At 40.9% G+C, this 18875-nt stretch overlaps 2 protein-coding genes and 7 non-coding genes across 9 annotated transcripts in view; 8 read left to right on the forward strand and 1 right to left on the reverse strand.

Annotated features, from left to right (window-relative positions):
• Positions 1–294: 294 nt before the first annotated feature.
• LOC117430573 (H/ACA ribonucleoprotein complex subunit DKC1) lies at positions 295–10929 on the forward strand. The gene is made up of 16 exons (XM_034050738.3): positions 295–381; positions 1206–1264; positions 1429–1515; positions 2007–2098; positions 3183–3367; positions 3479–3543; positions 3925–4051; positions 4661–4791; positions 5307–5450; positions 6260–6380; positions 7443–7561; positions 7869–7972; positions 8333–8375; positions 8809–8937; positions 9574–9687; positions 10277–10929. Exons 1-16 carry the CDS (start codon positions 366–368, stop codon positions 10343–10345), a joined length of 1605 nt encoding a protein of 534 aa, XP_033906629.3. The 5' UTR covers positions 295–365; the 3' UTR covers positions 10346–10929.
• Positions 1587–1814, forward strand: LOC131701806 (small nucleolar RNA SNORD17). Its single transcript, XR_009309019.1, has one exon. It is a non-coding gene; the product is annotated as a small nucleolar RNA SNORD17 (small nucleolar RNA).
• Positions 2224–2303, forward strand: LOC131701799 (small nucleolar RNA SNORD83). The gene has a single exon (XR_009309006.1). It is a non-coding gene; the product is annotated as a small nucleolar RNA SNORD83 (small nucleolar RNA).
• LOC131701805 (small nucleolar RNA SNORD17) lies at positions 3621–3847 on the forward strand. The gene has a single exon (XR_009309018.1). It is a non-coding gene; the product is annotated as a small nucleolar RNA SNORD17 (small nucleolar RNA).
• On the forward strand, positions 4298–4524 carry LOC117430977 (small nucleolar RNA SNORD17). The gene has a single exon (XR_004548626.1). It is a non-coding gene; the product is annotated as a small nucleolar RNA SNORD17 (small nucleolar RNA).
• On the forward strand, positions 4895–5032 carry LOC131701804 (small nucleolar RNA SNORA36 family). The gene has a single exon (XR_009309014.1). It is a non-coding gene; the product is annotated as a small nucleolar RNA SNORA36 family (small nucleolar RNA).
• LOC131701807 (small nucleolar RNA SNORD83) lies at positions 5687–5766 on the forward strand. Its single transcript, XR_009309021.1, has one exon. It is a non-coding gene; the product is annotated as a small nucleolar RNA SNORD83 (small nucleolar RNA).
• On the forward strand, positions 7244–7323 carry LOC131701798 (small nucleolar RNA SNORD83). The gene has a single exon (XR_009309005.1). It is a non-coding gene; the product is annotated as a small nucleolar RNA SNORD83 (small nucleolar RNA).
• The window catches only part of LOC131701772 (55 kDa erythrocyte membrane protein-like), a 32951-nt gene continuing 24791 nt past the window's right edge, over positions 10716–18875 (reverse strand). Inside the window, exons 6-12 of the mRNA XM_059001644.1 lie at positions 18127–18323; positions 17579–17685; positions 17170–17250; positions 16564–16644; positions 15926–16128; positions 13443–13517; positions 10716–12928 (exon numbers count right to left, since the gene is read on the reverse strand). Of these exons, the coding sequence (XP_058857627.1) occupies positions 12752–12928; positions 13443–13517; positions 15926–16128; positions 16564–16644; positions 17170–17250; positions 17579–17685; positions 18127–18323 (921 nt within the window). The 3' untranslated portion in view covers positions 10716–12751. The remainder of the gene's footprint in view (positions 12929–13442; positions 13518–15925; positions 16129–16563; positions 16645–17169; positions 17251–17578; positions 17686–18126; positions 18324–18875) is intronic.

Below are 18875 nucleotides of genomic sequence, written 5' to 3' on the forward strand. Positions count from 1 at the left end.
CCTTTTTTCATTTGTACAGAACCCAATGTAGGTCGACTTGTGCAATTTTGCTCATTCGTTCTAAGGCCATGTTTTGTACCAAGGTTCTAAGCATTATCATCATTATTACATCGCACAATGCTTCTGTTCACATTAAAAAAATAGAAGGCAGGGGTAATTAACACAAAACAAAAATACAGATTAATAATGCTTTTCTGCAGTCACGATAAATCGAGCACTCATGTTAAAAAGTGACGTCGTTTACAAAAACAGGCTTGGACCCTGATCACGTGATGGGGATGGGCGGGTGTTCGCTGTGCTTTGTGGGTATAATCGGAAGCCAGTACCACGCGGGTTCTTTCCTTTTCAGCGTTAGCAGAGTGAAGATGGCGGATCGGGACTGTAAGTAAAGACATTTATTTGCTGCACGTTTGTTTAAGAAGTATTGCTTGAGAAGTGATGCAGTGCTTTTAGAAACGTGTGCCAGAGTGTATTGCGTTAGAAACACTTAACGGGTATGGAAATTGCTTGTTATTAAACTGAGAGAGCGGAGATACAGTGAAGGGACATTTGCTCCTGACGTGGTTTTATAAATGGTACACAGTTTGCATTACCGGGCAGAAAGCAAGGTTGCATTTAGCATGAACTCATATCCATTGAATTGATTGTACTGTGCTGTTTTGAATGGCGGTACTGTGTTTTATGTGTAATAAGCATTTTCAGATTTGACTGGTGATAATGACTTCCCGTGCGTGTGTGAGAGCACATGGGGGGGAGGTGGGTACTGTACAGGCAAGTGAGCCACAGCAAACGGAGGGGGGGAGGGGGGATACATGCTGCTATTGCATATCGACGACTTTATTTGCATGATGTCTAAAATGAGGCAACGAGATGCACCTTTTTTATAATACAAAAAAAACAAATGTAAGTTTTTTAGTACCGTAAGTGGCTTGTTTGTATCTGAATTGGTAGAAATAACTAGTGTACTGGTACTTAAGAATTTCGAATAGCACGTTTGTTTTTGAAGCTTGCACGCTTATTTATTTTATTGGGGGACCTTTTAAACCAGTAAAATTGAAGTGTTTTAAAGTATTGCATGGTTGAGGTAAAATAGCTTTTAGTTGCCACGTGGTGTCAAGTCGAACACGTGCTCGCGCACTGTGTCTACTGGACTTTTAGCGGTATACCGGACTTTGCAAATTTACATCACGTTTACTTTTTTTCAGTTTCAACAGCTAAGAAGCACAAGAAAAAGAAGGAAACGCAAGTAGCTGACGATGTTGGGGTAAGTTAATCAAATCCTTTTAAATGCGTGGTGTCTAGTACAACACCTTTTAGAATGTTTTGGAGGATCAGGTCGATTTTTTTATTTTATATATGTAATATAATGGAATAGTTGTCTCTTGAACGATTCCATGTAGGAACACTTAACATCCAATTTATTAACAGGACATTCAAGAGGCGGGAGACTTCCTTATCAAACCAGAGTCCAAAGTTGCATCGTTGGACACCTCGCAGTGGCCTCTCTTGCTCAAGGTATTTGCTTTACTTCCCGTGCAGTGTTCTGTAATGCTGAGAGGTGTATATAAAGCCTTGTGGTTGGCTCTGTGAGATGATGAATAAGTTTATCCATTCTCTGAGTGCTGCTGGCCACCTGTCTCTGCAGCACCAGTGTCTGTTCTAGGCCTGAGTGTCCCGCAGCTCCCAGGCGCTGTGCTAGCAGTCCTGTGTTCTACTGGCTGCTGCTACTGGGGCTTGGTGAGCTGTTGCAGGATAGGGGGGTCTGGCAGAGGTAGAATCTACCTCAGCAAAGACGAGGGATACGATCTGATCACATACAGAATCTTGCGAGTGGGCATGAGGACTTCGTTCTGGTGCTTTTTCTTTTTTTGCTTTGCCATCCAAGCAGAATATTTGGCGATTTAATGTCTAAATCCTACTCGGATCACATGTGAATACAAGTACATGAATCCGCAGACCCAGTTTGTCAGTGTGACACTCACTATTCTGTATTCTCTGTGTTCCAGAATTTCGACAAGCTAAACATACGGACGGCACATTACACACCTCTGCCTAATGGGTCCAATCCTCTGAAAAGGAACATCCACGATTATGTCAGGTAACCAGAGCAAAGCAAACAAGCTGAGACCAAGAGTGACTAATGCCATGCTGGTGACATCTACTGCACTCTACAGGCCAGAATAGGAAGTAGAGCAATGACACTTGAGGCCTGGATTCCAAGAAGCCAAATGATGTGGCTACATAGATCCCATTAGCACTGTGTGCAAAGATGACCCGTTATCTATCACCCGTGACTGATGGCTGTTGGAAAACCAGTCTCTGAATAAACAGGAGATCCAGTTCCATTTGGTCAGTGAACTGCTGTTCCAGGACTGGTGGATGTATAAACTTAATGTAGCACTAGGATTGTTCCTTAATCCTTTTGAATATGCTTTTATAAGTGTTCTACATAAATCCATTGTTGCCAGTCTTGTATTATGCAGATGTGTATGCATGGGTTAGATACTGCTTTTAACTGCATCTGCAGATTCTTTTCGCTTATAACTATAGGGCCCAACACTGTCAATGCATTGTGTGGCGGGTGTTTCTTATTGAATAGATGTCATCTCATGGAGTTTGAGTGAGAGGACTGTGAAGTGAAGCAGAGTGGTTCTGGCTGCTCAAACTGTGCTAAAGTGACATATTAACTTGTTATAAATCACACGAATGAAGATTGCGCTCAGGAATAGCTTTAAAATGAAATATATATTGTTTGTAAACCCTAACTTTGACGCCCCCCCCCCCCCCCCCCCCCCATCCTGGCTGTAAAATGTTTGTCCAAAATCAAAATGTGATGAGACTATAGTAGGGAGGTCAATCCTAATATTAGATTAACAAACAATGGATTATTACATTTAGTTTTATACCTAATTTAAATCTCCTTAAAATGTACAAAAAATGTGTTCTCATGGACATGTAGGTAACGCACAAATCCAGCTACTTTTTCTACCAGGTGGCCATCTTGGTTTTTTTGTTATGCCCTCTAATTACTGAGCCTTCATAATTAATTAATTAATTAATTAATTAATAAATAAATAAAATAATAAATCAATTAAAAATGTTTGCTAAGCTAGATGGTGGCTTTAAATTAAAGCCAAAGTTTTAAGCAAACATTATAAATCAAATTGTAATTTGTCCTGCAGGACCGGTTATATCAACCTGGATAAGCCGGCCAATCCGTCCTCCCATGAAGTGGTTGCCTGGATCCGCCGGATCCTGAGGGTGGAGAAGACCGGGCACAGTGGCACGCTGGATCCCAAAGTCACAGGCTGTCTGATAGTGTGTGTGGAGCGAGCAACACGTCTGGTCAAGTCTCAGCAGAGTGCAGGTGTGGAGGATTTCTGTAAAATTATTATTGCATTTGCTGTTTTTTGAGGTCACACTCGAGTGATACAGAAAAAGTGGCCCCTCCTGACTACTCTTGTTCCTTTGCTTTTAGGCAAAGAGTATGTGGGAATTGTTCGGCTGCACAGTGCTATTGAGAATGAGCTTCAGCTTAGCAGGGTGAGTTCTAAAAAAGCATGTGACAAATCGGTACCAAAACCATAAATACTGAAGAACAAAAGCCTGGCTGACTAGATGTGAGATGATGAATAAGTTTATCCATTCTCTGAGTGCTGCTGGTCCCCTGTCTCTGCAGCACCAGTGTCTGTTCTAGACCTGAGTGTCCCGCAGCTCCCAGGCGCTGTGCTAGCAGTCCTGTGTTCTACTGGCTGCTGCTACTGGGGCTTGGTGAGCTGTTGCAGGATAGGGGGTCTGGCAGAGGTAGAATCTACCTCAGCAAAGATGAGGGATACAATCTGATCACACAGAACCTCTGCTCAGTTGGCTTGAGGGAATGATGTGTGTGTTGCATTAGGATCCTCATTTTGTCTTCCCTCTTAGGCAATGGATACCCTGACTGGTGCCCTGTTTCAGCGCCCTCCTCTCATTTCTGCTGTTAAAAGGCAGCTAAGAGTGAGAACCATTTATGAAAGCAAGCTGATTGAGTACGATCCAGAGAAGAGGTTAGGTAAGTGTCTTTTCTGCCCACTGACTTACTTTTTAGTCCTGTTATCCTAAACTTTGAAAATTAAGATCTGTGCAAATGTCTCGGCATCCAAAAAACAAAAACCCACACTATTGGCTAGATATGAATACCATTGTGTTCCACTAGTATAGGAGATTCAACCTAAATCCCATTTTGGTTACTCTAAGACACTAGGTAACTGGACAAACATGCATTTCCACAAAGCTCAAAAGCCTTGTGGTTGGCTCTGTGAGATGATGAATAAGTTTATCCATTCTCTGAGTGCTGCTGGCCCCCTGTCTCTGCAGCACCAGTGTCTGTTCTAGGCCTGAGTGTCCCGCAGCTCCCAGGCGCTGTGCTAGCAGTCCTGTGTTCTACTGGCTGCTGCTACTGGGGCTTGGTGAGCTGTTGCAGGATAGGGGGTCTGGCAGAGGTAGAATCTACCTCAGCAAAGACGAGGGATACGATCTGATCACATACAGAACCTTGTGATTGGGCGGGAGGTTTAGTTGTCTACTTGCTTGGTGCAGTGTTTTGAAGGCATTCATTTGAAACTTGTCTACTGGACTTCTGTTCCTAGGTACCACAATGTATGTCTTGTTGTTTTTGCAGGAATCTTCTGGGTTAGCTGTGAAGCGGGTACCTACATCAGGACGCTGTGTGTTCACATAGGCCTTTTACTGGGAGTCGGTGGCCAAATGCAAGAACTGCGGAGAGTCAGATCTGGAGTGATGGGGGAAAAGGTGAGAAACAAATAACTCTCCTGCATGTGTGTTTAATTCTGCATCTCCAAGAAGTGTTTTTATACACTGCCGCATGTTTTAAAAGCAGAATTAGCCAAGTGGTCTCCAAAGTGTTGAGTTCAGTTCAGGGCTTTTCCCCCTTGTTCTGGTAATTAAACTTTGGTACAGCAAGTGGCAAGGGAGAATGTATACTTGGTGTGGCTGTGTGCCCCACTCCATTTATAACCTCCTGCCTACATGACGTTTTGGAAATTTGTTACTGAGGATGCAAGCATTCAGTGTTTTAGCATTAAGACTAACTGAAGCAGAGGCTGGGAAATGTGCCGTTGAGCACACAATTGTGTTGACAGTCGGTGTGTAAATGGGTTTATGTATATTATTATTATTATTATTATTATTATTATTATTATTATTATAAATTTATTTCTTAGCAGACGCCCTTATCCAGGGCGACTTAAACAAAATAGTACTAATGGAGGCGTTTCGGTTCCTGCCATGTTTGTCCTCATTCCCAGGATAACCTGGTGACGATGCATGACGTGATGGATGCGCAGTGGCAGTATGACAATAACAAGGATGAGACCTACCTGAGACGTGTCATCTTCCCCCTGGAGAAGCTGCTCGTGTCCCACAAACGGCTTGTCATGAAGGACAGTGCGGTACGTGCCTCTTCGATGCAGTCAGTGTTTCCTGGACATTGCGCCACGCTTTAGGTAAAATGTGAAGTTATGCTTGTTCTACCGTTACTGTTGTATGTAGTGAATGCTGGGCACATTCATTAAATGTTCATGATTCCATCTTCTGCATGCTCATAAAAACTAATGGTCAGCTTTGGAAACTTTTTTAAAAGAAGCCAAATGCAATCTTTGGTTTGTGGAGGCCTGGATTTCAAGGAGCCAAATGATGTTTCTATATAGATTGCATTAGCACTTTGTGCAAAGATGACCCATTATCTATCACCCATGACTGATGGCTTTTTGGAAACCAAGCTGTGTTGATGCTTGATATTCAATGGGATGTTGGTAGTCCAATTGCATTGCATCATGAGAGTTGATGCAGTGGCAGTGTATTGTTTCACATGTCACTTGCAGTGCAATACACCTGAACTCCATACAGTTTAATTACTGGCCATTATCTGCTAATGGATACCAATACTACTGCAACCATAGTTTTAGCTGCAAATATGCATTGAATATGCAGGTTAACTTCAGGATTTTCACTGTTTTTCCTTTCTATTTTAACTGTTAAATATCATGGTTTAAAATGGACAAAAAACTACCCTTTTTTGTAACCCACCAGACTCAGAATTTGCTTAACTTATACCTGTGAGGCCTATTTCATAAGGTTTGAAGGCTTTTGATTTGTATACCAGCCGTTTACTTCAGACATGAGCATAGTCTGAATATATTTCTGTGAAGATGTTCGACTTGCCTCTAGTGGTCTCTGTACTCATAATGTGTCTTTACAGGTAAATGCTATCTGCTATGGTGCAAAGATAATGCTTCCTGGTGTTCTCCGCTATGAAGATGGAATAGAAATGAACCAGGAGATTGTTGTCATCACAACTAAGGGAGAGGCCATTTGCATTGGTAAGTCCTGGGACACTGTGGGTGGGCTTTTAAGACTGACTGACTGGAATATTTGGATTACTGGTGCAAAGATAGTCAACTTTTAATGGAACAAATTTGTGACAAAGCAACTGATTTCACACAAACGAGTGTGCATCGCTCTGATGCCTTCAAGAAGGGGCTCTTAACCCTTTGCAGTCCATTTATTAAGTGCGTGTCAAGCGTGTTAGGTCCAATTTATTTTCACACGCGCAGTTAATTTTAGACGTGCTGTTTAAGTTTTTTTTTCCACAGTCAAACGGTTTTAAAAGGCCCTGCATATCAACAAAGCACTCACTAGGCATCTCCAGCCCCACCCCACCCTTTTGTTCGCTATAGCTTTCACGTATGCTAAAATAATAGTCGTACATACCGATCGATCATCTCCTGATCACTCGTTTTATCACCAAATGCCTCAATTATGCGATCCAAGTCAATATTTTATTACTATAACATTTCAAAAAAGCTTTGCAAATGTCCGTGATACTTTGAGCGCTCATGCAGTAACAGCCAGCTTGTTTCCTTATGGCCGTCGTTATCTGATGCCAGGGGTAAGTATGACCTATTCATGAGATGCAACTTTTTTTTTTTTTTTTTTGGCTTGTCTCGGCTCCTGTCGCTCCCACTCGGCCATTAAATGGTTCTCTCGGCTTTTTCCGGAGAAAAAACGACTAGGAACCCCTTTTTTTGCGTCTTTTTGATGTCGGACAGGGTCCGACATTGGACCAGATAGGAATAATTGCAGTGTCGGACCAGGTCCGACATAGGACCGCAAAGGGTTAAGATTGTATTTAAGTGGACATTGTAGTTAAGCTGGTCTGGCACAAAGGCCTGGATTCCATATTGCCAAATGATGTTTCTTTATAGATTACATTAGCACTTTGTGCAACGATGACTCACTATCTATCACCCATGACTGATGGCTCTATGAAAACCAGGCAGTTTAAGGATCTTGCATGAAAGTATTTGGTCAGAGCAGTGAATCTTTTCCAAACCGTGCTGCTGATTCTTTAGGATTAAAATGTTTGTTTTCCCCTCCTCCAGCGGTTGCCCTCATGACCACGGCAGTGATCTCTACCTGCGACCATGGTGTTGTAGCAAAGATCAAGAGAGTCATCATGGAGAGAGACACCTATCCTCGCAAGTGGGGTTTGGGACCAAAGGTAAGGTTTGCAGATTAGTCTGCTTTGAAAACACTGCATGTCTATTAATCCTTTTGTATCTGACTGTGCTGACTTGTATAGGCAGGGTTGGTAATTTCCTTACCCTCAGCTGGTACTTCAAACAGAGACTTCCTAGTTGAATTACTTTTCAAAGAATTTCTCCAGGTTTCCCAATACGTATGTTATGTATCAGTTTCCCTTGAAAGTTGTTACAGGAACCAGTTTGCCCCAAATGTATTGCATAATGTAACAGACTAAAATTGACAGCAAATATTTGATTATATGTAATTTATTTTTCTACCCCCAGGCAAGCCAGAAGAAAATGATGATTAAGCAGGGCTTGTTGGACAAACACGGAAAGCCAAATGGAAGCACTCCTGGGACGTGGAAGGAGGGATATGTAGATTACAGGTATGGAGAAATGACGGCTTACCTGTCATGTGCTTTATGCAGACAGTTATCCCTTTTTTGCTTGGTTTCTATGGCTTTTGAGGGAGTCAGTCTGCAAGATTAACAGGGAGACTCTGCTGTAGTCCAGCATACTGTATATTCATTGTATGCTGCCTTCTGGTTTCCCTTACATGATTTCATATTATGCACTTCTAATTGATTTTCTATACAAGATGACCGTATTTGATTTCTATCATGAATATTTTTATATTTGCTACCATGCTTTTTTTCCTCCATATCCTTGAAACTTCATGAACTTTGTTCATAGTCTGTGTACAAACTGTCTGCTTGCCATTAATACTCCAATTTATTTCTTTTCAGTGCTGCAAAGGCTGTTGTAGCTGAAAGTGAGCCAACGGGAAAGGTATGCCATAAACCCGATAGGACTTTCCAGTGTCGCAGGGCGGCTTTTTATATGTGCAGTGTGGCTGCTGGCCAGTGATCTTTAGAAATGGGAAACTAATTAGTGTACCAGCCAGGATTTGATTGAATAACTAAAATGCTGGACCGGACTAAGTACCTGGAGGGGGCAGTAGCAGTGTGTAGCATTCATAGTGCTAGCTAAGCAGATGAATGTCCTTTCTTGTCTCATTCTGTGGCCTTTGAGGAAGTTAGTCTGCAAGATTAATGAGAAGACTGCTATAGTCCAGCACATCAACAGTAAAGTGCTAGTTCCTGCCCTAGTCTAGCACAGGGGTCTCCAACCCTGGTCCTGGAGAGCTTTTGCTGTATACTAAAGCTATGCCATGCACGAAGGATTACATTAATAATTCAGATTTTTATCTTCCTTTCAACAGAGGAAGAGGGAAAGCGATAGTGAAAGTGAAGGGGCTGCAACTTTATCTGTACCTTCCACTCTGAAAGCTGATGAGAGCAAGAAGAAAAAGAAAAAAGTCAAAAAAATTAAGGATGAACCGGCACCAGAGGTAAGCTGGATATAAACCCTTAATTAGCCAGGTTTGGAAGAGATTTGTACCTTTTTCAGAACTCTGAAGTTACTCCTGTAGTCTCCAAACACCCATTTTTGCTGGAAAAGCTTTCACTTTTTAGTATGAAAGCTTCCCATGTTACACAAGATCATATTAAAGTCTTCTAATGGTTATCTCGCCGCAGTAGCTGAATGAGGATATATGCATGATTTGCCAAGATGTTAGGCAGACAGTTATCCCTTTCTTGTCTTTGACTTTTTTTGAGGGAGTCAGTCTGCAAGGTCAATGAGGGGACTGCTATAGTCCAGCACATAAAAGTAAATGCTGGTTCCGGTTTCCTTTACGTATTACTAAACTGTCATTGACGGGTTTGTCCTGTCTGCACATCAGACGATGGCATGAACTTTCCAAGGCCTTAACTGTAAACCATGCATGTGATCTATAGACAATGTATTGTTGCAGTGTGGGTCTTTAGTTACTGAAGCACTTCAGATAGAGGCACTTAAATGTAAATTTCTCAATGTCCTACCTCTGCAGCATATTTTGCTTTAATGTATTTGTTGCTTTTGCTGTAAGCTAAAGCTATGCCATGCACTAAGGATCACTAATTCTGATTTCTCATCCTTTCGACAGAGGGAGAGGGAAAGTGATGGTGAAAGTGAAGGGGCTGCAACTTTATCTGGACCTGAAGAGAGCAAGAAGAAAAAGAAAAAAGACAAAAAAATTAAGGATGAACCGGCACCAGAGGTAAGCTGGATATAAACCCCTTAATTAGCCAGGTTTGGAAGAGATTTGTACCTTTTTCAGAACTCTGAAGTTACTCCTGTAGTCTCCAAACACCCATTTCTGCTGGAAATGTAAATGTTTTCTTTTTTTTTAGTGTTGCAGCATCCCATGTTACAGGAGATCACATTGAAATCTTCTAATGGTTATCTCGCTGCAGTAGCTGAATGAGGATATATGCATGATTTGCCAAGATGTTAGGCAGACGGTTATCCCTTTCTTGTCTTGATCTGTGACTCTTGAGGGAGTCAGTCTGCAAGATTAACAGGGAGACTCTGCTGTTGACCAGCATGCATTCATTGTTGATGCTGGCTTCTGGTTTCCTTCACATGATTGACTCAAATTCATAAGACCTGCTCAAATTAATCAAGTGATATGTCAAATTTAGTGTTTGCCCCTCCTCTAATTAAATCTCTTCCCACCCCCTTTAATTAAAAAAAAAAGAAAAAAAAAAAAAAGTGAATTGGTACTGTTGTCTACATGAAGGTCAAAGAACATAGGCAAGACTTCAGTTAACACGCAATATTTATAACTTTTGTTTCCTTGTCTTCAGGAGGGTGAAAGTACCAAGAAAAAGAGGAAAAAAAAGAAGCAGAAGGAAGCGGAGACTGAATCTGAGTGATATTGACACTGAATCGCCTCTGAATTCTGAAGCATCAGCAGACCTTGTCCAATGGAAAGAGATTGAGAGTGCCAAGACAGTCTTGGTTTCAGACATTGCAGGAGCGTGAGCTCTGAAGAGGTCTAGCAGCCCGTCTGATCCCTGCTGCGTCACTCGCAGCCTGTATCTGTTCTAGCAGCTGGCATGCTGTTATGGGTTGGCCTCCCTACTCACTTTTGTTTTTAAAGGAGTATCAGAAGTGGAAGTGCTTTTTACCACCTCCTGATCTGTGGTTTTAACAAACCCTGAAGGTATAAATCAAAACTGAATGTGAATATTGCATTGTGCATCAGTTTGGTTTGCCCGTCCCCCAAACTGGGTATTTCACTAGTTGTTTTTTTTTTTTGTTTTTTTGTGTGCAGTTCATGAGATTTGTTAAACATTGTATTTGAACATATTCCAGCAATCTTGAATACTGTAAACTAAAAATGCTGAAGTTTGTTTTATATTGTAATGGCTTTTAAGACCAGGTTTATTATTTTTGTAATGTAAATAAGTGATTGTGATTGACCAGCAGATATTTCATTAAATCTGATGGACATGGACCTGATGAGTGTAAGCGTAAAATTTATGTATTTTATTTAAAAGCCTGAATTCTGTCAGCTTGAACTTTTGTTCTATAAAGACTATATACAGAATGTGTTTAGACACTTTAAAAAAAGAAAGTCTTTCACTGCTTTATTAATTCAGAATCACATGCCATTTTTATATGCATCCTGGCATAAAAACAATCCCATAACCCAACACTAAACTGTCCCAAATAACAATGAAATAAAAGGGAGATGGGATCACTTCAGTACCCACACGTGTGCGTGTTACACAAGACAATGTTCTCAAAGTAGACCCCAATTAAGGGCAAGACATGTAGACATGTGTTATTGCACTTGCTCATGGGATTATGTGCCTTGGGAGGGGGGAAAGAGCCATCTTTCCTGGGAGGGAGGCACCTGTGGATACACATTTATTTATATTTATTTTTTAAAGCTGTAAATAACATGGCTAAGCCAAAATGTATGTTTTACGTATGGAGGATAAAATAAACACGTTTCTTTGCATGCAGATTGAACAAACAAATCTCTACTCTAGCTTGTGGGGATGGGGAAACTGCCTATTTGTCAGCATAGCATGGTGAAAATCAAGCAATAATCCTTTGCATCAATCTGCACATAATTTTGTTATGACGCAAGTCCTTTCAATACCTGATCCATTTCAAACACTGACATTTACTTGAATTGAGTCAGTTCTCTACTAGAATAATGATGTGCTGAACTGATACACACTTATCTGGCATGCATTCAAATACGTTCCAGCAAAACATGGGCTGAAACACTTTAATGGATCTCTGCCACACAACTGTACTGTTCTGTAATGTAAATGCACAGCTAACCTTTTTGTAAAACATACAAAAAAAAACACCAACAAAGTTGTAGGTTCCCATTTCCTCACGTCATCCTTTGGTTTTCTTAAAGCCTCTTTCATACTGGCATGAGCTATCTGGGCAGGACCTGGTGTTATGCGAGTCGGGTACACAATTTCACACTGCTTTTGATAAAGTTAGGGTTGATTTGGGTGACGGATGCAAGTACACTATGCTCATATCAATGCCCTGGAAGCAGTTTGTTACTAATTCTTCCACCCAAGCTTCTCTAGACTGAACCGTCAGCCCAAATTTTGATTACAGCAAACATTTCTACATCCCTGCTGCAATCTGGTTCATGCTGTGTCTCAAGCAACAAAAATAGGGCTAAACAGAAATGTTCTTTGCAGAAGTGAAACCTTCACGCAGGCGTGGCTGTTACTGTGCCGGCTCACGAACGGCCGTCGAGCATTTTGTCTTGCTCAGCCTGGGTCAAAGTGTGTCAACCCACATCATAAGGTGGGTCACTGGGACCTGGGTAGCAGTGCCAGTGTGAAAGGCTTGTCACTTGTACAGTCTGATTTCAAATCCTAACCCTCCATATGTTAATCTCCCTGAGATTTGACCCTGGGTTTACCCAATCTGGAGAGACTGGTATCGTGGGCCTTGCCCTGTGTTAATAGACGAGTAATCTCCACCATTGGCACCTGAGAAGCCACTGTAGCAGAGATGCGGCCCCAGTATTATTGCTGCCAGTTCATCTGTTCTGTATCCATAGGCAAAACACTTGCACAAGCATTTACCAGAGGCATAAACTTCAACCCATGCTAGTTTCTCATTGGAACTTGCACATCCAAACAGTTCTCAGACAAAAGTACAAGTGCATTCTAATGTGATTCTGCAACTTTGAAAAGTGGAAAACAAAAAAAAAAGAGAGTTTAGTGATCTTTAAAAAGGGGGTACATTGTGAATAATGAAGTAGGCTACTGTTTTGTTACTAAGACCTGTGATCAATAAACCCAGGACACAGGGACCCACTGAGGGGCAGTGCTGGCTCGCTCCATCGCCTCCTCCAGTCCCTTCACAGTCTCCTCCACGTCATTGTTAACTAGCGACAGGTCAAAGTAGTGTCCATACGCTCTGCGCATGGCGTCGGAGTCCTTCTGGATCTGTTGCAAAGATTCGGACTGAAAAACAAAAGTTGTCCTTTGTTTATTGAAAAGCCCTCTGAATTGTTCCATGTAACAGCTAAAGCGAGGGTCTGTCCATATCCAGAGTTTAGAATAGCAACCCAAGGGAAATGAGTGTGATGGTATAAAAATAAAAAACTTAAAAGGCTGCTGTTCAACTATCATGAATGTTCAATGAAAACACTGATCTACTATTTACAGTCATCTTTGTATGTTCTTTATATTCTCAGAATTAAACAACAATATTTACATATATTTGTATTTGATGCGTTTCCGATTAAACATGAAGAAAGCGTGTAACGATTTTTATTTATTTATTATATTTTATTTTTACATTCACCGCGGTCTGGATTTGAACCACTGACCCTCGGCACTACAGGCAGACACGCTACAGTTTCGCTAAAGAGGAATCACGGTTAGAAGGAGTTATTCATTACAAGCGCTTTCACACTACTTTAAATTAATAGTCAACCTGATGCAACACAAAGTGCCGTAGAAACAGGCCGCTCACCTGATTGGCTGTGTTGGTCGGGGCGATGAACACCACTAGCGGCGCGAACTCCGCAGTTCGAAGTAGTTTTAGGATCTAAAAAGAAAATACATTCATCAATTAATAACAACATTAACTCATACTAATTAATACTAATATGCAGCTTTAGCAGAGATTACAGCTTTGAATTTAAATGTAACGCTGTTTCTCAGACAGTAACCCAACATGGGAAAATAAGGGATAGTTTATCCTGTGATCAATAAAAGGGACCTGCTATGCCAGTCTTTTGCCTGTATAAGGAAATTAGTTATCACTGAATTCCTTTAAATAATTATTCACGTAATACTTTGATTTAACTTTGAACTAAACTTTAAAATGTGCGGTGCAGTAATTATCAGGCACTGTTTGGGCCCCCCCTTACTCTCTGCTTGGGGGCTTCACCTTGTGTAAACAATGTGGGGTCTCCATTTTGTTTTCCAGTTCAGTGCTACTGAATGTCTGAACTGTCTCAGTTGCCCTGGATATCAAAGCTTTTCCGACTGTCGGGGAGGGCTTTTGTGGCGGGATTTTAACTTTGACTCTTTTTCTTGTTCTGAGCAAAAATCAAAAATTGGCCAGGAAGGATGAGAACAGTCGCAAAACCCCAATTCTAACAGTATGAGGAATGTTATGCAAATGAAGTGTGTACCTAATTAACATACCCCCGTGCAAAAAGTGAAAGGGTTGATGTGGTCGGATTGAGTATCATCCGTCTAAAGTGGTTTCGCCTGTTTGAGTCCTAATGGAGATGGGAAGAGGGAACCGATTTAAAATCGTCACTCTCTAAAAAAGGCTCTGGTGTGGGTGCAGTGACTCTGACTACTTTGGTGATGGAGCCCAATGACAATGTGCTGTAGAGATTGCTGAGGATGAAAGGGATAATGTAGCTGCTATGCCAAAGTGAAAAGCAAATAAATAAACTAATACATACATACACCAATAAATAAATAAATAAATAAAATATGTATTTAGACATTTATTTATTTCAATATTTATTTATGCATTATTTTTCATTTTGGCATAAAATATCCTCCATAACCGAAACTAATTTACATACAGTAATCCATTTACTGTATTTACTAAGTGCTGTTAATGGAATTTACTTGTATGCAAATATTTTTATTATAAGTTTAACTGCTCTTAGTCGAAATCCCTCTCAAACGTAATTATTAACTATTTATTTTCTCTTATTTGTTTTTGCTCTTACAACTGACTATTGTATTGTATAACTGCTCTTATCTGTGTAATGTGATATTTTGTAACAACTGTAAGTCACCCTGGATAAGGTCTTCTGCTAAGAAATTAACAATAATAAAATATTAGGCTACATTAAAATAGTGGTCACGGTGCACTTCACTCACACACTCAAAAACTCTGTGACTATTATTTCAACACTATCTCTGTTACTATTATTTCAACACTGTTTCTTTTGCACCTTCTAGCGGCATATATGGCTACCCCATCCGATCTCACTGCCCTGAACTAAAAGGTAATACGCATTAACTTTTTAACCTATATTCCGTAAATAAATTAATAATTTCTGTATTTTCCTCACTTTATTAGTCTTAAAATGACCTATTGATGCTTAACGAGAACAAAAATTGCAGAATTTTATATTTTTGAGGATTAAGTGTACCGTAACCCTAAATCTAATAAAGTGATTCATAATTCTGGATGATGTAATTTGGATGAATGCACAACATAATTTTGTTTTACATTCCACTCCTGCTGAATGTCTGAACTGTCTCACACTTGATCTGTGAGAAAATACATTTGTGACCACTTCAAGTTGGTAGCTCATGCAATCCTTTCCTTAATGTAAGGGTAGTTATTGCCACCGGGATACAATTCTGCATTTCTCTCTTACGCCTGCATTATGGGGTTTGGAAGCTGAAAGACCCGTCTGTTTAATAATGAACATGTCATTTTATACCTCCAAGATTTTTACTTAAGTTTGAAGTCTACCTGCCCTGCAAGTGGCCAGCTGATATTAAACCCTAAGTGCCAGACTGAGCCTTCCAAAGTGAACAATGGGTGAGTTATGCTAAAGACAAATACAAATAGCTGTTAAACATCTTCTTCATTTACGTCAATTTAATTGCTCCTACCAAGTTGTTTCTTGCTAGTTTTGTAAGACAGTTGGCAAGAAATGGAGGAAAACTTTGCACTGGTTACACCAGTAGATGGCATCAATACACCAAAACGAAAGCTCAAACCAGCCATCTTAGAAGGAAAGCCTAACAAAAATAAAGAGGAGGCAGCGAGAGGCGAGCACAGCTCTAAACCGAGAGGGCTAACTGAAAAGATATTTACAGAGACATGCACTGAAGATACTCACATGCGCTGTTGGATTTTGATTTTCAAAACCCTGGCTCACAGATCAGCGCTTAGATCCGCCGTGATTACAGCAGTGGAATAAACGCCCCAGCTCAATAACTCAATGTAATCCCGTGTGTGGAGAGTACCTGGGGCTCTATGTCCAGGAGTGCAATCCTGCCCTTCTCGTGGATCTTGTGGATGGTTTCCAGCTTGGTTCCGAACATGTGTCCCTGGAAGCTGCCGTACTCTACCAGCTCATTGTCCGCGATGCACTTTGTCATGGATTCCTGAGAAATGAAATAATACTGTTTCCCTTGCTCTTCGTCTTTCTTCTGTGGTCTGGTGGTATCTGCACAGAAAGAGAAATGCACTGTAAACAGAGCAGTGATCACCGTGCAGCACACAGCTTACCATAGGAAGCCTTTGTTTCTGCTGCAAACGAGGGGGAAGGACATCCTTACTTTGCCATATTGCACATTTTGTGGCTCAATAGTTGCATAGCACTGATGCAATGAAGAATTATTTGGTGGAACACTTCTTCCACTTTTTGATCATTTTGAAAATGTTTTTTTTGGTGATGAATGTTGCATAAGAGCAAGTTTGCCTATGCTTTTGTCATATTTTTCAATCAGTAGCATCTTATCATGTGTCCATGGTTTTGCTTAGCAGTATTGACACAGACAGCGCTGATCAATACAGTTACACTATTTGTTAGGTCAGAAATATCTTCCAGTACTGCCCATGCCCCACAGAGCAGCTCCAGTATAAGTTAAAATGGACTTACGAGGGGAAGGATACTCAAATTTCTCTGGGTACTTGGTGAGTAAAGTGCTTTTGATATGGCTTCTTCCAACTCCAGGGGCACCTGAGGAAAAACAGGAACAAAATAACAGCCTATACAATAGCATGTTGGATTGGCAGAAGGAAAGATTACCACTGTGCTTAGCTGGAGAGCATGAACGATGCAGTACACGGAATAACTTTCATTCATTTTGAAACATTTGGAGTGCATGCTTTTTTAAAGTGTACAAAAAGCCTTTTTTGCAATGAAAAAGACACAGCTTGATTGAGACCTTGTATTTAAATTATATCATACTGCCCAAGGCTGTGCTGGACATGAATGCTAGGCAAGGTATTGCAGGGGATGCGGATCACACTACGTCAGTGAATACGTCTTGCAGAACTAGAATAAGAGGATTCCTCCCTTATAAAAGTGTATCATAGTAAAAGCATGGTAAAGAACATGGTAAATGCAGAAGTACAACCATGGAAGAAGCTTGGTAGAACTGCAATAATACCATGATCAACTTTTATAAGAGCTGGATGTGAAGCACTGTACTAAAGATCCAACCACAGTATTTGTCCCATAGGCTTGGCATTGTCAGGTTACCTATGAGAATCAGCGTTTTCCTGTTGAAAGCAGGGAGTTTCACAACCTCTTCATAGGAAATGACATCCAGCTGATCAAAAACTACCAAAAAGAAAAGGAAACAAGTTCCATTGTAGAATGAAATATATTTAAATCACGCACACACATTTATAATGTTAGAAAGTTAAATATTCTTGAATCCCCCCAAAAATGTTGACTGTCAAATACTGCCATTCATACGCTATTATGAGAAGAATGAGATACTGTCTGAGAAACATTACACTCTGCACAGGAATGCATGTGGTATGTTTTCTTCCCTACATACAGTAGATATTCGACTATATGAATGAGTGGGTTGTGTACAGAGGCCAGGCTTTCGAAAGGGGTTCTCAGCATGTGCTGGATCACTGGAGGAGACCCCTGCACGTACTTGAGCTGTGCTTGGCCAGGTACTTGTCTTTGCATTTCTTCTTCTTCCCGAAGGGGCTGCAGGACTGGGTGCCCTGCTCACTGGACTTGGTTTTGCTCGCTACACGCCTGTCAGGAGTCAAATTAGGGGATGTTATGTGACAGCTTTACATTGTTACAAAGAGCTACCCACACTAACTTTTAATAATTTGAAGTAAGCCAGGCTTTAGGACAGGTAGAAATAAAGAAATACACGTGCTTAACTGACATTCTCGTAGACTAGATAAGGCTTTCTCTTAAATCATTAAAACATGACACCTGAACTGGCTTTCAAATATCAGATTTCATTTTCAATTACTGAACAGTTTGAGTATTTAGATCCACCAATTCTTAGAAATGCATCAATTCTTTGTTCTAAAACTGAAAGAATGCTTGAGAAGACTAATGGCATTATATTATGATGTGCACATGACTTGTGAAAAGGTGAAGTCTTCCATTGCGCACTGTGTGTCTCAGTGAGAACCTCTTTGCTTTGGCATGAAAACGGTGAAGCTTCACAACAGAACGTACCACTCCTGCAGTTCAGGGGAGGGGATCAGACCTGCGAACTCTGACTCTGAGCCCTCCAGCCTGCCTTGCCACCAGTTTGGATCTTGCTTGTTGATAATCTGGATGATGTCACCTGTTTTGAATTTGAGACCAGCTTCCTTGCATGGTACGAGATCATCTTTCGTTGGATCGTAGTCAAACTGAGCTCTCATGTACATCTGAAGAGAGAAACACAGAGAACAGACATGGAGCTCTGGAGATAGGCAGATGGACAGACGGGGGCACTTTTCTCTACATGAAATTCAGCCTGCCTCCTGAATCGTGGCACTAACCTGCTATTCCCAGGGAACTAGTGGGAGCACAACTGTAGGAATGTTTTAAGATTTTCAATGAAGCTGATTTTAATACATTGGAATTTTTAAACCACAAAAATGTATTCCCACCTCCATAGAGATGGTAAGAGTCAACATTCAAATACAGAACAGAATAACAAAGTCTTATGTTTTGGTGAACAAGATATTTCTTTAAGTGCTATATTTCTATTAGGTGGCCTCTGAGCTCTGTGTGATCCCAGGTTGAGAATCACCTGAATATCTGACTGATATCTGCTGCTCTCACTAGTCATGTGTATTAAAAAGACCTGCTGCTGAATCAGGTCCATACATCAATACATTCACAGCAGCAACTGCTCTGGTGGTTTAGTGGATTAGTCTAGTAAATCTGACTAGGATCTAGGTTATTAGTGCTTGTTCTTAGATGTCCATGAGCCA

Source organism: Acipenser ruthenus, chromosome 26 (genome assembly GCF_902713425.1).
Source record: "Acipenser ruthenus chromosome 26, fAciRut3.2 maternal haplotype, whole genome shotgun sequence".
NCBI classification, from domain to species: domain Eukaryota; kingdom Metazoa; phylum Chordata; class Actinopteri; order Acipenseriformes; family Acipenseridae; genus Acipenser; species Acipenser ruthenus.